General features: G+C 50.2%; 2 protein-coding genes across 8 annotated transcripts; one reads left to right on the top strand and one right to left on the bottom strand.

Annotated features, from left to right (window-relative positions):
- Positions 1-1,296: 1,296 nt before the first annotated feature.
- On the top strand, positions 1,297-4,086 carry THTPA (thiamine triphosphatase). Its single transcript, XM_020966505.2, has 2 exons — positions 1,297-1,843; positions 3,930-4,086. The coding sequence occupies exons 1-2, from the start codon at positions 1,297-1,299 to the stop codon at positions 4,067-4,069; spliced, it is 687 nt and encodes a 228-aa protein (XP_020822164.1). The 3' UTR covers positions 4,070-4,086.
- A 243-nt stretch (positions 4,087-4,329) lies between these two features.
- Positions 4,330-13,175, bottom strand: AP1G2 (adaptor related protein complex 1 subunit gamma 2). 7 transcript variants are annotated; one of them, XM_020966191.2, is made up of 23 exons: positions 13,086-13,175; positions 12,367-12,590; positions 11,048-11,172; positions 10,733-10,874; positions 10,475-10,571; positions 10,114-10,190; positions 9,890-9,985; positions 9,429-9,509; positions 9,256-9,354; positions 9,040-9,095; positions 8,704-8,817; positions 8,381-8,521; positions 8,219-8,273; positions 7,975-8,097; positions 7,046-7,135; positions 6,818-6,945; positions 6,475-6,579; positions 6,013-6,136; positions 5,807-5,942; positions 5,462-5,625; positions 5,201-5,299; positions 5,038-5,106; positions 4,330-4,646 (listed from the first exon to the last, which is right to left on the bottom strand). In XM_020966191.2, exons 2-23 carry the CDS (start codon positions 12,568-12,570, stop codon positions 4,464-4,466), a joined length of 2,508 nt encoding a protein of 835 aa, XP_020821850.1. In that variant the 5' UTR covers positions 12,571-12,590; positions 13,086-13,175; the 3' UTR covers positions 4,330-4,463. The 7 variants fall into 7 exon arrangements, with proteins under 7 accessions (XP_020821850.1, XP_020821925.1, XP_020821618.1 ...); XM_020966266.2 differs by lacking the exon at positions 13,086-13,175 and adding an exon at positions 12,921-13,052; XM_020965959.2 differs by lacking the exon at positions 13,086-13,175 and adding an exon at positions 12,713-12,872.
- Between the last annotated feature and the right edge of the window lie 379 nt (positions 13,176-13,554).

Raw genomic sequence — 13,554 nt, 5'->3', positions numbered from 1 at the left:
GAACTACATCTCCCACAATGCTCCCGGCTCAACTGCTCCCCGGCTCCGCCTGAGGCCCAGTGACCCCAGCCCGCCCCGGGACCCCACTTGGGACAAGGCGTGGAGCGCGGGAGCTTTGGCCTAGCTCCTTCGGCCCACAGCCTGGGACTCGGCACCCTTCACAAACCCGAAGGCCTACCAGACCCGGCCTGCAGTCTGCACCGTCCCAGCCAGGAACTAATATGGCCGCTGGAACCGGGTCCAGGGCCGGAGGCGCGAGGGTGAGGCCGGGGCTCGAGGCCTGGGAGCCCGGAGGGTGGGGTGGTGGTTGGCTCCCGTCATGCATCGCGGGGAAATTCTGTCCTGCCCCCTCGGGGCCTGCGGGGCAGGCGGAGTCCCGGGGGAGGTGGCAAGGGGAGACCTGGGGAGTGACATCAATAAATCTGTTTCTCCGATGGACGGAGACCAGTGCAGAGGGGTGGGGCTGGTGCCAGGAGAGGATTCACACCCCCAGCGAGTTTGGTTCTCTTTAAACCTGTTTTCTCATCTGTAGAATGGGCCTAATGATATTTCAACTAGTTAGAACACAGAATTGTGAGGAATGCGTTTTTTGGTTCTTTAAAGCACTGTATAGGGGGAGCTAGGTGGCATAGTGGATAGAGCAGCGGCCCTGAAGTCAGGAGGACCCGAGTTCATATTCGGCCTCAGACACATAACACTTACTAGCTGTGTGACCCTGGGCAAGTCACTTAACCCCACTACCTGGCCAAAAAACACCACCAAAAACAAAAACCACTGTAAAAATGTGAATCACTACCTGGCGGAAAGGATTTAGTTTAGACTTATAAAACACCTATTAGCCTATTGTGTGCTAGAAACTGCTAGGGCACACAGATACAAAACCCTTGTCATCACGAGTTTTCATCATTTTACTTAAGAAACAATTTTGTATTTTAGCTTCAGGAATTTTTATAAGTGTGGAAAGTGTCTTAAAAACTGGGTCTTCCTTAAATTGAGGGCCGAAGAGGGGAGGGTTGGTGGGAGCCTAAATACATAATTAAGAAGCTATGATTTTGTTGGTGTGGGACCCCTCTCTATCCATTGTCTTGGAGAGACACCTGAGCTTCAGAAATTAAGTGATATGCCTATGTTCTATGATCACAGAGTTAGGATCAAAACCAGGATATGAACTCAGGTCTTCCTGCCTCCCAGTTCAGCACTCTTTGAACCATACTGCACTGCCTCTTTATCTGTCTCCCTTACAAGTAGTAGAAGCTAAATCAATGTTTGTTATTTGACTTACTGACTACAGGCAGCATGACACATCCTTGGATTGAGGTAGAACAAAAATTTGTCCCAAGACCAGGAATTGAGGATCGGTTGAAAGAACTGGGTGGCACTCAGGAGAGCCAGATTTCTTTCCGTGACAGCTACTATGACACTTCAGAGCTTACTCTCATGAAGGCTGATCACTGGCTCCGGCATCGTGAAGGGAGTGGATGGGAGCTCAAGTGCCCTGGAGCAGGAGGTAACACTGGCTCCCACACTAAGTACATGGAGCTCACAGCAGAGGCTGCCATAGTAGCCCAGTTGTGTGAGAGGCTGGGGACTGCAGCATTGGGCACTGAGAATATATCAGAGATGCTAGGGCGGCTGGAGCTGCAGGAAGTAGCCAGTTTTGTAACGGAGCGGAGTGTCTGGAAGCTCGCACTGTCTGGAGCTGGTAATGAAGAGGAGCCACTTACAGTAGACCTGGATACAGCGGACTTTGGCTATGCAGTAGGTGAAGTGGAGGCCCTAGTTCGAGAAGAGGCTGAGGTACCAAAAGCCCTGGAGAAGATCCACAGTCTCAGCTCCTTGCTTGGTGAGGGCCCCTCAACTTCATTTCCCTTTTATCCTCTACCAGGGTTGGACTAACCTATTAGGCAGTAAGATAGGGCAGGTGCTCTGGCACCACTTCTGTAACAGAGTAAAATTTGCATCCAAATTCCTGTCCTGTCTAAAACAGGGTTTTGTAATCCTTCCCCTCTTCATTTATTAGTAGCTCTGGCTGGATCTGTATTTCATCTTGCTTCTTGGAATTTTCAGTGTTCCTTCAGTCTCACACATTCTGTACATGTCATCTGCATGTGTCCCTCCCTGACTTTATCCAGCCCCCATCCTGCCCCTCTTTGACCTCACCTTAAGTTCCCCAACCTTATTCATTTCTGTTCTTCAATCCCACTTCCCCATTCCCAAGTATATGACCATCATTACCATCTATCCAGTTGCTGCCTCCACTTCTAGCTGCATTATTTTTAGTCAGTGCTAATTTCCTTATCATCATTTCCCAAATTATATTTCACAGAATCCTGGTATTCCATGTGACATGAGTAGTATTTTCTTGGTAATGTCCATGCTAGTAATATTTACCCTTAAATAAGTGTGTATCAAATGCTTATATGGCAATTTTTGGGTATGAAAATTGGCTTATTTTGTTCTACAATTTCACCAATTTCTTCCTTTATTCTTGGAGGTAGTGCCATTTATGGGTTCAGTCAATATATTTCAAGCCCCAGAGTTCTGTGGCTGAATTAGTTTACTAGGCCATCTCCTTTACTTTAGACAAGAAAATGAGGCCCAGAGAAGTAGACTTGCTCAAGGCCATATGGGTATAGAGCCAGATGAAGTCCAGGCCAGTGTGCCTTTTCACTCAAGCATGGTGTAGCAGAAATGGCCTCAGCTTAGAAAGAAGACTTGGATTCTTTAAGGAGATTGGGATGATGTGGTGGGAAGAGCATTCTAAAGGTAGAACACCTGAGTTCAGATTCCAGCTTTACTTCTGGTGAGACCTTGGCCATAAAATTTCCTCCTTCTGGGCCTGTTACTTTATCTGTAAAATGAAGGAGGTTGGGACCAGGTGATCTTTCATGTCTCTACAGCCTTCTGTGGTCAAACTAGTTTGGGAAAGGCTAACTGTATTATCACTTGTATTGTCTTTGTAGCTGTGAGAGAGACCGAGGCATGTTATATTTGTGGTAAAGAATTAGGGTCCCCCCCACCCCTTATGGGAAGAGGGTTGGTAAGAAGGCATTAGAGGGCCGTTATTATATCAGAAAACCTTTTGCCAAGGATCCCTCCCTCCCTTTCTTGTTTATGCTGTTTTTCTACACAAAGATCTCTGTCCATCTCTAGGGGATTACAAGTTATATAGCCTACTATGTCCTATACCAGTCTAGAAAACATACTTGGCACCCTATTCCTTTCATTCATTTTAACAGATATGTGCCATATGTACAACAGGGGATACAAAGAAGCATACATAGGTTCTATTCTCAGTTTGTGTCTAATAGTCTAATAAGTCTCCCTTGCTATATGTAGTGGGAGCCTGTTCCAGGTGGGTATGGAATTATGGATATCCCTGTGCATAGCTATAGCTCTGCCTTTCTGGTGGGCTATCCTTCTTCATTCCTTGGTTTACATCTGTGTGTATTTGTGGCCCTGCTTCATTACCAAGCCAATGAGCTTTGGCCTTCTCCAGAAGGGTTTTAATCTTTATCAGGGGACAGAAGCAATAACTGAAATGAGCCAGTTGCTATAAGGCCTTTCCCATCTCCCATTGGATAGGAGAAAGATTATATCTACCTTCACATATTTTTGCCTGCCTCTGGCAGCTGGGGCAAGAACTGCAGTACAGAACAGCCTGTCTTAACCTAACTCCAAAGATGAGGGACGGGGAGGCCCCAGGAATTGAGGGGGGCTATTTTATGCGTGTCACAGAGCACTTATAAGGCAAGGGAGGTAGAAGGTTGAAGTTAGAGCTCAGGGGCTTATGCTGTCTAGAAAATAGCTTCAGGGCATGCTGACTGTGTGGCTTAGGAAATGGAACAGGCTGAGAACTGTTTGATTTCTTCTGCTTTCCTAGGTAGCTATATGACCTTGCTTACCTCTCTCCATCTTTTTGCTTATAGGTGTTTCACAGCACGAGCAAACACCTGGCAAGCTGATTGTATACCTGAAGCGCTTTAGGCCTCTGGACTACCAGCGCCTATTAGAAGTGGCCACAGGGAAGAATGATGAACAACAGGAGTCTGCAGCCATAGAGCATTAAACAGCTACAACATGGGATGAGTAGGTGTCATTTGTTTGGGGGCTGGGGTGTGGGGAAAGAATGTTAGGGGTAATAAAGCCCACCCTTAAAATTCCCCAGCCTTCCTTTTGCTCCCTCCCTCTCAGTTCTTCTGCGGTCTCCATTTTCTTTGCTTTCTCTCTCACCTACCCCACTACCTCCTCCCTGCTCACCTCCTTTCCTTCATCCGTCAGATGCAATCTGTGGGCTGCCCCTCTCCCCCAGCCGCTAAGCAGCCTCCATTGATTTCCGCTCGTGTTTATAGGATTTCCACTTAGCTGTGATCAGTAGTTAAGCACAGGAAAATCCCTCGCCGGCCCCCCCTTGGTCGATGCCATTGATTCTGCCAGCGGCTCCTAACCGCCTTACAGCTGAGTTAGAGATGAGGGCAAGCAGTAGGGATTTCCCCAGTGGGGGGGGGGGGCGAATGTAGGTAGGGGAAAGAGGTGGGAAGCTCTGCCAGAAAAACCAGTATTCTGATGTCACTGGTACTTGTGTCCTCCTTTGACCCACGATGGTAGACTGGGTCTTGTGTGAATTTCTGAGATAAATTTCTGCCCTGTAATGGGGGACAAAGAAAATTCTCTGTTCATGGACTGTTCCCTAAGGCTCAGGGTGAAACCTTGTTCTTGAGAGGCTCTATTACTTGCTCTCTGTTGTTTCCAAGGGCTCTGTCCCCAGAACAGATCTAGACATGGCTTTCTTACCCCAAGTTTATTGTAATCCTTCATTGCCAGGAGATCAGAGCCCCCCCATACCCCAGTCTGTCTCTGTAGTAGAGAATCATGGAGGCAGAGTGCCACCTACTGGTAACCCTTGGGAACAGTGACTTCAAGCCCCACAGGCTCCCAGGTAGTCTAGGGGCTCTCTGGAGAGGCTGGGACTTCTTCCTGCTCAGGCTAAGGAAGCACATCCTATCACTGCCATGTGTCTAGAGGGAAGTCCTTCACCTCAAAGATCTCCTGCACTGACTGTCCAAAGTGGTTGTACGCGAGTCGCAGTCTCATCCGCAAAGGGGCCTAGGAAGGAGAAAACAAAGTGACAGTAACTGGCTCTTTTTGCTCCTCTAATTCTCCATGGCTGTCCTTAACCATAAGGGTTGCTGGCTCTTACCTTGTTGGGATTGAGGACTCTGAGGACCTGTGTGATGGGAGGACCTCCCTGAGCTGGAACTGTGTCCCCACTGGGTATCTGCAGCTGCAGCTGGAAACTCTGGCCATGGGGTGGGGGGAAAGCAAGGTAAGGCAGACCTTTCAGTTTCAGCAGACCCCTGTACGTGCAGTCGTGCCACATGCCATTTTCCCCTCAGCTCTACTCCTTTCCCGTTTCCTATAAGCTCTTAATTCTCCCACTAAAATGTGGTCTAATATTAACCTTGGGCACAGCGGCCTGAAACACAAAGTGGGTGACATCACTCTTGGAAGTGTTGCTGGCAGTTGCTGTGATCAGCAGCAGGGCAGGTGTCTCAGGGGGACGAACAAAAGACAGACTGATTTGTAGTCCTTCTCGGTCAAACACCTTTAGACCTGGGATGGGCGCTAGAGTAGGGTTATAGAGAAGAGCTCAGTCTTAGGAGTCTGAAATGGTCATGCAAAGTAGAGAAGTAGAGAGAGGGCAGGAGAGAAAGTTCTGGAAGCTCCAGATAAACCTTGCTACATAGCCATGTAGGACTGCACACCACCATGTCATGTCAATATTCCCCTTGTGCCCGTAACTTACCTAGGGAGGGGGTATTGGAAGGAAGATCCAATAGGTGTAATAAGGAACCTCCAGGCATTAGATCTAAAGCAGGAGGCGGCTGGGCATCCCCACTGGCACTATCCAGGAGATCCAAGAGGTCTAAAAGATTTGAGGTCTAGGGGAGACCAAGGGAAAGGATCAGTATGGGATGGGGGAATAGGCTCTAGTATTTACAGTCTCCTTACCGGGGGTTCAGTGGGGGACTGGACCTCTCTCTTTGGACTCCAAGGCTGTTCTTTGCCTTCTCCTGGCTCATCATCTTGGGGTCCGCCATGCTCCACAAGAGGCATCTTCTCCAAGATTGCTGATCTGAAGGGGACACAACCCAGGCATCCTGGCTCCCAGGACTCTCCCGGCCTAACACCTTCCTTTTGGACTAATGGTACATAAGGGGGACCAGTTGAGACAGTAGCTAGCTCAGTGAAAATAGTCATGGCTGCTGGAAAAACAATGACAATGCTTGTTTTACTCTGGGTGTGTCAGTGCTGTTTCTGCATTCAAAAAATGGTTGTCTGGGAGGGCCTAGCACTGTTACACCAACAGGACAGTAGAGGCATTGGCAAGGACTTTCTGGGTGCTGAGAAGGCCCTTTCATCGCTGCTGCTGGGGAGCAATGCAGGGGGAACTCTGGGGCCAGACTGTCTCACCTCATGTGGTCATACTTCCGGAACAGAGCATTGTATTCCACCGCCCTCTGTTGTAGCTCTATATCCAAGCAACTTCCATAGATGGATACTACTCGTCGGATGCGGCTGGAGCATATGGTGGGCAGTATGGAGAAGAGGGATGGGGTAGTAGTTAGTGTGGCTACAAGTCAAGTCATTGCCCACTCTGCCCTTATCCTTCAGCCCCAGAAATGAGAAGGAAGGGAAAGGCTGCCTTAGGGAGTCTTAGGATTCTATGCCAATTAACTTGAAAGAGTAGGAGGCAAGAAGAAGAAGGGCAGGGCACAGGGGAACCCTAAAGGAATGCTGGAGGCCCCTTTCTCACTTGTTGTCTCCTTGGAACCTGGTGCTGAGTTTCATAAGGGCGGTGAGGGCATAACCTCGGGTAGCTGGCAAGGACAGGTGGGACTGCAACACCTTCTCTAGCAGCATTAGCACTTCCTCTTCCTGAACCTAAATGAAAGAGAATAGAAGAGATCATGGAAGGGGCGGCTCTTGTCCTTCACCCCAATGGGCACTTCTCACTTTCCTTAATCTCTCTGTTCAGCCTCACCTGCAGGGGCTCAGTCTCCTCATAGCTCTCAGACAGCAGAAGTTCCCCATATTCCCCAATGCACCAGGCAGCTACTTGTACCAGGGGTTGCTGCATGGAGAGAGGACAGAGCAAGGTTACCATCTGAGTTTTTCTCCAGGCCCTCAATCCTTGGTCCCACGCCTTTTGAGCAGGGAAAGTGAAAGAAGGGGCCTTGGGGCAAATGGTAATTAGGGCCTTTAGAGTTGGCCATAAATTCTGGTACATTGGAGTGGCAGCCCTTTCCCCTGAACTCCCACTGGCCTCTAGTGGTCAAGAGGGAGAGCTGCAACGTCTAAATGAATGGAAGGCCTTGGGACATAGGAAGTGTGGTGTTTTGTCTGCTGCGAGGGTAAGTACAGCTTCTCTCTCGCTCTACTGAGGTGGTTAAGGATAAAGTTACTGGAGTGGGCTGGCAGAGGTATGGTGGAAAAGGCGGGATTGGAGTCAAAAGACTTAGGTTCAAATCATGGGCTTGGGGGAAAATCACGTAACCTCTGGGCTTCCCTTTACTCATCTGGAAAATGAGGGGGGTGGACTAAATGATCTCCAAGACCCCCTCCCTTCAAGCTTTACATTCTGCTATTTGAGGGATCAAAGATATTTAGGGAATCAGTTAGGCCTTGCCATCTGCCTTTACTACAGCACCGTGTAAAACCCCAAGCCTTACAGTCTAGCTTGCTGATGATGTTATCTTTCGGTATTAGTGAGCTCCTTCCTGTCTGGATTTTCTGTTTGTATTTCCAGTGCTTGGAAAGCACTTAATAGAGGCTTTTTCATTCATTTGTTTATTCATTTACCCATTGAGGGTATGGATAGGAGATGAGGCAAGGGAATACATGCTCAATGAATGGATTAAGGAAATAATGGGATAGACTTAGGGAAGGGGCTAAGATGAGGAAAGGGGTTACCTGGGAAATGTCTGCAGCCAGGGCATTGTAGAGCCGGCGCACAGAGTAAGCATGAAGCTCCTCTGCCCCTCCAATCAATTGAGTTAAGTTGGCCACTGCATCATCTCTCACATGGGCACCTGCCTGCAGTGGGTGAATGGGGGAAGACACGTCAGTGAGTTAGCCCAGTACCTAAACTTTTTCCTCTGGGGTACCTCTTACCTCCAATCCTTCCCTTGTCACCCCTCCCGCCCAAAGTTCTCACCGTGGTCAGCACTCGCATTATGGTATCTATATGCCAGCGCTTTGTTGGGGCAAATCTAAGGGGCAAAGAACAAAATAGGGTTATTCTCTGCATTGCCTACCCAAGGAGAGGAGTATTGGAGGGAGCCTTCTCCTGTATCCCCTTGACCTGAACACTTCTCACCTCTCTGCAGCTAGCAGGATGCCTGATGCACAATCTGCCCGAAGATCCACAGGGCAGAATTCCAGGAAACCTTGCAGCTCCTGGGTCATGGACCGAATGTTAGAACTGTTCACCAAAGCCAAGCTCAGTTCTAGTGCCCGCCTAGCAAAATAAACAGGGAATGCTTAAACAACCAAATCAGGGTTCCCAGTTCCTGTTTCTATTGCTAGCTATTTCCTGACCACCATCTCCCTCTCCTACCCTCATCCCAGTCTCCCCAGATGCAACCTCTCCCTTGGTCACAAGGTTCTACTCTGCCTAATCCTTCCCAGAGCTCCACTCACCGACTAAGGGAAGCATCAGTCTCCCTTAGACACTCCACCACAGTGGGCCGATGCCTCTGCACAGCACTGTGGTCTGACTGTACCAGTCGAAGCAGTGAGGTCAAGGCCACATACCTGAGGGGTGAGGGGGTAGGAGGGAACAACCATCATACTTTCCTGTAACTTAACTCCCATCAATCACTGTCATAGACACCACCCCAAATCCATGCCTTTGGGACAGGGGCACAGTCGTGAGGGGTGGGTACTGATGGGCAGCATCACCCTGAAGAGAAGCCAAGAGATGGGTAGAGGACCAGGCACTACTTAGAGTGCCTGAGGTGATCAGGTGTTTATTACCTGATGTTCTTGTCATTGTTGAGCAGGAAGCGGCCAAGGATGTTGACAGCAAGAACCTGGGGCGGGGGGAGTGAGGGAGAAAAAGGCCAAAGTGATTTCTGGGGAACAGGATCTGTAATGTCTAGGACTGCATGGTGGTATCTCCAGAAGGCTAGGGGTGGGGAGTAGAAGGAGCAGCAGGCATGACAGTAGCAAGAAGGGAATACCAGACAGTACCCGAAGACCAGAGGCAGAACGGATGTCCACAATGGTGAGTACTGTCTCATATAAGACCGCATTGCCAGCATTCCGGCTTGTGTCTGTGTTGGTGGCCACCTGAGTGGGTGAATTTGAAGTCAGCACCATCCCTAATTCCGGTTCCCATCTATCCCAACTCCCACCAAACTGACCTGGGCCAGCATGTCATTCATGGCCTCGCTGCTCTCCTCATGGTTTCGGCCTAGGATCCGAAGTAATTTCAATACCTGAACCTTGCAGTGGAGGAATCAAAGGATATAGGGTGAGTAAAAGGGAGCTAGAGGATGTAGAATCAAAAGGACTAAGTGGAATTTAGCACTGAAGAGAATGAGATGCCCAGTCATTTTCTCCTTCAAGGGTCAGAAGGACCCCTTCCCCTTTAAAGTAAACCTAATCTACTCTCAGGGGCCTAGAATTGCTTGTTATTGGGATTCTGGGGAGCCAGGATGGATTGAAGCTGCTGTGAGCCTCATTGGCCTGCTGCCCCAATGCTCACAACATGGCCAGAACCGCACTCTTTTTGGAGTAGTAGTTATAGCTAGGTTCTCTTTCTTGTCTCCAGACACATTAGGGACAGGGGAGAGGGATTATGATGCCACGGTCAGGTCCACACCTGCAGGAAAGGGTCACTGACCCCAGCCACACTATGCTCTGTTGAATATCCCGAGATCACCAGAGTCCGAAGGATCTGTACCAGCTGGGGTACCACCTGGAGATGAGAACAGAGTTTCATATAGGGATACAAGAATCCTGTATCCCCCTAATCAAAACCCCATGCTATCACTACTTTTTATTTTTCTTCCTTATTAGTCTCCTGATTCTTCTTTCTTGACCCACCTGTCGGAAATGTGTGAGGGCAGCAGGGCTTCGCTCACATAGCTCTGTGATCAGTGTGACTGCTCCCATCAGGATACCTGGTTTCAAGGAGAAGGAGAGAGGGGAAGGAAGGAAATTAAGTCAAATGGAGTCAGAGGAAAGCCTATTCCAAACCCATCCTGCTAACCTGTTTCACTCAGGGAATGATGACCCTCACCTTTTGCTTCTGTACCCTGGGCCATGTCACACAAATTGGTCTTCTGTGACCCATATCCAGAGTTGAAAAAGGAGACAGAACAGTGTAGGAAGGAAGGGTGGCAGGTTCAGACGATCCTATTGACAGTGAGGATGAAAGGAGCTCCCTGAGCTAGGGAGTTCTTACCATGGTGGCGTTCATGCAGCAGCTGGGTACAGGGCGGGAGAAAGATGTCAGAGAGCTCAGGGACCTTCCGGATCATGTGCACTGCAGCCAGCACTGCCTGGGAAAATGGTGGAGGGAAAAGGGACATGTAGGCCAGAAGAAGCCATTATAAGGGCCCAGCAATATCAAGCCCAGATTTGGGAGCAGGAAGGAATAAAGAGTTCCAAGAAAGAATTTCTGGAAGGTAAATGTGTCAGAGGTCCTTCCATGCCTCCTTACCTTCTTTCTGACATAAGGACTGGGCCTTAACAGCAGCTTCTCCACTTCACTGGCCAGGTCCCGACACATTTCTGCTGAGCCCGTGGTGCTTAGGGTACATAGTGCCAACCCCTGCACTGGCTGAGTCCCCTGGCTTAGGTCACTGCAGGGGTTGCCAAGATTGGGGAATGTCCTAGGAATTGAGTTCTTCCCTCCCACAGCAGGAAGCAGGTTTGTCAGATGTCTCCCATCTCTCTTTTAGGGCCCACCTCCCTCTCTAGGTTTTAACAATCCTCCAGACTCCCCAATATATTTTGTTTTACCCAAACTCCTCACTTTTTAATGCTATTGGTTATGAGTAGATGGGCATCCTGCCTCTCATCCAGCAGCAGCATTGCCCCCAGGTAGCCCACCCTTTTGTCTGTGAATCGGGGTGATGCGATCAGCTTCAGGCACTCCATCTATAGGAAGAGAGGAGAGGCTGAGGACCAGAAGAAAGAGAGGGCCCAGAGAAATTGAAACCTCTCCCTCTTTCCCTCCCTGACATCCAAATTAGCCCTATGGGGACGACTATTCAATATAGAGAAAGTGGAATAGTGCCCAAATGGAGCAGGAAATGGAAATGACCCCCTTACTTTCAGTATAAGTTTCACTCTTAGTTTGTAGATCTAGGCCTGGAAGAGGCATTTAAAAACCATCTAATTTCATTTGCCTGGGACAGTTAAACACCACGTACGTATGATGTACATAGAAGACTGAGAGACATTTTACTGGTATGTGTTTATATATGTGAAAGGAGAAGGTTCTTGAGATCTACAAGGAGATAGATTGTGGGGATCTCATTTCAAGTGTTCACTTAATGTTAGTGGATTCAATGAAGAAAAATAGGCAGTCCTAGGGATGGGTCATAGCTGAAATGGTCTGTTCCTCCTGAGAGTGTGAGCCTGGGTGTATAGGGGCAGGGAAGGAGGGGGTCCCTGGGAAGGTTTGTGCTGAGGGGTTAATCCTGGTTGTCATGGCTGTGCCACCCTGCCTGTGGTGAAGCTATGAGTAAAAAGGAGTCCCTGGGAAGTCTTGGGTTCTGGGCAGCAGGAGGCAGCTGGAGTTGAGTACTTCAAATTATTGGGGATTTTGGAGGGGGGGGCCTTTAAAATTTATTTTTCTTCCCACAAATAGCCTTATTGAAAACCCTAAGTAGCTGAAAGATTAGCAGAAAATATGATTCTGAAGGTAAAGTAAGCTGCCTTCATTTCAACTAATATAGCAGACACAGTTGAACACTAATGGTTTTTAAATCAATGGTTTCAGTTGTAAATATGTTAGGATGTAGAATTGTATATAGAGCTGGGTTAGTAACTCATATGAAAGGTAAACTGGTTCTGCGAATCTTAGCCTACTGTCTTACTGATTTACATCAGATGAGGGGCCACCTGGCTACAATGGTCACTCTTCTGTGTGTGTAGCCGGGAGTCCCTGGGAAATCTTGGGATCTAAGCGGCGGAAGTCAGGATGAGGGGTCACCTGACTGCAATGGCTATGCTCCTGATTAGGGTGTGAGACTGTGTGTGTAGCTGGGAGTGTACACAGCGGGGAGTCCCTGGGAGGGCTGGAGTTGTGGACGGCTCCTGCGTGTGGCGCGGTGTCCGGCCGCGTACCTGTCCAAAGTGGGCGGGATAGCCCAGCATGTGGACGTAGAGGAGCTTGGCGAGCTGGCGGTGGCGCTGGGGGGCATCGCCCTCGCGGAAGGCAGCCCGGATGTGGGCGCACTCCTTCTGGATGACCTCCCGCTCCTGGGCCTGAGTCTTGGCCCCACGGATCTCCTGGATCAGCTCCTGCAGCTTCAGGGAGGGCAGCACCATCCTGGCAGGGCGGGGCAGGGCTGCGGGCCCGGGGGCGCTTAGCAATGGCGGGTCGGCCTTTGGGCAGGGCCCACTTCAGCCCCGCCCACGCCCCGCCCGCCGCCCCAAGCCCCAAGGCCGGAGCCTCCCTATCCCCCTCTACCTGCGGGCCTATGGCTCCACCCCCTTTGCAGGCTTTCCTCACCAGGCATGCGCCCTCCTTGGTCTCGTTTCCCTTCTCACCCTAGACCTGCGCACCTCGCGAGCCTCTCCCTTCTTCCAGTGCCCAATTGCGCATGTGCAGAGCCTCGCCCTATTTCCCCACCTCGCCCTGCCCCGCCCTTCTGGCCCTCAGCCCCAATTGCAGGCACCTGGTCTTCCGCACTTCCCACCTCCCCTCGCTTCCTGCACACTTGGTGTTTTGTTGTTCTTGCAGCCCCCAGTCCCTCCCTCCTCGAAGATGCTCGTGGTCTCCCGCTCCTCAGCCTAGAGTGCCGGCGCGCGTGCGCGCACGCACAAGCGCCCAGCCACCTCACCCTAGCCGTAGTCTCGGCTGCGCTCCGCTTCGCTGCGGGCTTCCTGGTCCCGACGGGTCAGGGGCGGCTCCCTACCTGGGCCTGCCCCTTTCCCGCCCCACCTCATCCTCACCTGACCTGTCCTTGGCCTTCAGCTTTCCGTAGCTAGGGGGCTCTGAGTACTAGGCCTGGAGTCTGGATGACCTGGGTCCACATTCCACCTCAAAAAACAAAACCAGGGGGCGGCTAGGTGGCTAGGCGGGGCAGTGAATGGAGCACCGACCCTGAAGTCAGAAGGACCTGAGTTCAAATGTGACGTCAGACCAAACACTGGACACTTATTAGCTGTGTGACCCTGGGCAAGTCACATAACCCCATTACCTAGCAAAAAATGAAACAACCCCCCCCCCGCACTAGCTGTGTGACCCTAGGCAAGTCACAATCGTTGCCTGCCTCAGTTTCTTCATCTGTAAAATGGAGATAATAGCAC

The sequence above is a fragment of the Phascolarctos cinereus genome, unplaced genomic scaffold (assembly GCF_003287225.1).
Source record: "Phascolarctos cinereus isolate Bilbo 61053 unplaced genomic scaffold, phaCin_HiC Scaffold_3;HRSCAF=262, whole genome shotgun sequence".
Taxonomy (NCBI): domain Eukaryota; kingdom Metazoa; phylum Chordata; class Mammalia; order Diprotodontia; family Phascolarctidae; genus Phascolarctos; species Phascolarctos cinereus.
The sequence above is the reverse complement of the archived record's forward strand: the minus strand, read 5'-3'. Positions and strand labels throughout refer to the sequence as shown.